General features: G+C 34.3%; 1 protein-coding gene across 1 annotated transcript in view; it reads left to right on the plus strand.

Annotated features, from left to right (window-relative positions):
* Positions 1–1,471, plus strand: part of LOC137622442 (rho GTPase-activating protein gacV-like) — a 28,459-nt gene extending 26,988 nt beyond the window's left edge. The window contains exons 5-6 of the mRNA XM_068353050.1: positions 693–777; positions 1,369–1,471. Of these exons, the coding sequence (XP_068209151.1) occupies positions 693–777; positions 1,369–1,471 (188 nt within the window). The remainder of the gene's footprint in view (positions 1–692; positions 778–1,368) is intronic.
* Positions 1,472–1,730: the final 259 nt, after the last annotated feature.

Here is a 1,730-nt window from a genome sequence, read left to right on the forward strand (position 1 = left end):
ATATTTTGAATTCTACTTATTTTTTCCTATTTCTATTCGAAGATTTAAAAGGTCCATTTATTTCTATCCAGATATTTGAAAATACCATTCATTTCTATTCAAAGATATAAAAGTTCCAAAAGGTCCATTTATTTCTATCCAGATATCTGAAAATACTATTCATTTCTATTCAAAGATATAAAAGTTTCTATCATATCTACTTATTCTATTTCTATCCTAAAATTAAGAGGAAATTATTTATATCTTCATATTTTTACGCGAAGATTTGAAATTTTCTTTTATATCTTCATATTTCTATCGGAAGATTTGAATCGTTTGAACGCCGTCTTAAGTGCGCCGACTTCCCTTGAGAAAAGAGCATTTCTTCTTCAATGGAGGAAATAGATTATATACTTCCCTTTCACATCTGTCTTTCGGGGAAGACATTCGGAGGATATAAATCTCACTTCTCATCCATATTATAAACCGTTAAGTCACTCTGCCGTGTGATGCATTACAGGATTTCACACACGATTTTGTTTGATATACATAATGATTAGATGAGATTTTTCAGCATTGGGGTTTTTTTTTTTTTTTTTCCAGCGTAGGATGTAGATTTCAGAGAAAATTTGATGCATATCTTATTTGTTGTTATATATTTTTTCTATAATGCGTTCGTGGTTTTTATTAATATTTGTTTATCAACGCACCAGTAGACAATCACGGATATAGTTCCACACAGGAACTCCTGGACACATTGCTTTATGGAAGTGCACCGAACTACACTCTTACTGAGCGGTGAGTACTTGTGTTTATCCTGGCTCACCACCTTTTCATCCATTCCTACGTTATGTGCTTGGTTACTTGTAATGAAGTAAGGGTGTAAAAGGGTGCACTTCTTTGAGCGAGGTGTGCTGGGAGCTCCTGTGACCAACTGCACATATTTGCGTTTGCGAGAGCTGTTACAAAACTGAGAAAACTTTTAATTTTTTATTTATTTAATAACAATCAAGACTTAATGCCCAAACCAATAGTTAATTAAGTTGGAGAATTACATCTGTACTAGAAAAATAGCCCAATATAGTTAACTGTGTAACTACAGCACTAATTGTTCGCTGGCTACTTTCTAGTTTGTAAGTGTAGAAGAGACGCTTTACCTATGGTAAATAGCTGTTCTAGGAGAACAACACTACAAAAATTGCACTCCAAAATTAAACCATTATACCTAGTCCTGGGTAGTGCCATAGCCTCTGTACTATGGCCTTTCACTTGAGGGTAAACTCAGGCATGCTATTCTATCTGTTTCCTTATTTCCTTTCCGCTTTTCCCCGTTGGAGCCCTTGTGCTAATAGTACCGGTTTTATGTTATTTTTTCAAATATGATTGTAGCTTAGATAATGATAATGATAATGATAATGATGATGATGATGATGATGATAATGATGATGATAACAAGAGCAATAAGAGATTTCTGACCTACCCCAAAGGTTAATGAACTCATTCATGACCTAAGATCTAGCCTACATGCGGTGAAATTTTTGTCAAAATCCGTTGAGTACTTTTGACGTAATCCTGTCAACAGACACAGAGATAAATAATTAAATGAATAAATAAACTACAATCTGGATCCGGATCTGTAACATCACCAAAATTAGATAGGGTCGTTCTTGGCCTAAGATCTATCGGCAGTGAAATTTCCTCAAAATCCATTGAGTAGTTATGACGTAGCCTTTAAAATGGTGAAAAGGGCA

This window comes from Palaemon carinicauda, chromosome 29, assembly GCF_036898095.1.
Source record: "Palaemon carinicauda isolate YSFRI2023 chromosome 29, ASM3689809v2, whole genome shotgun sequence".
NCBI lineage: Eukaryota > Metazoa > Arthropoda > Malacostraca > Decapoda > Palaemonidae > Palaemon > Palaemon carinicauda.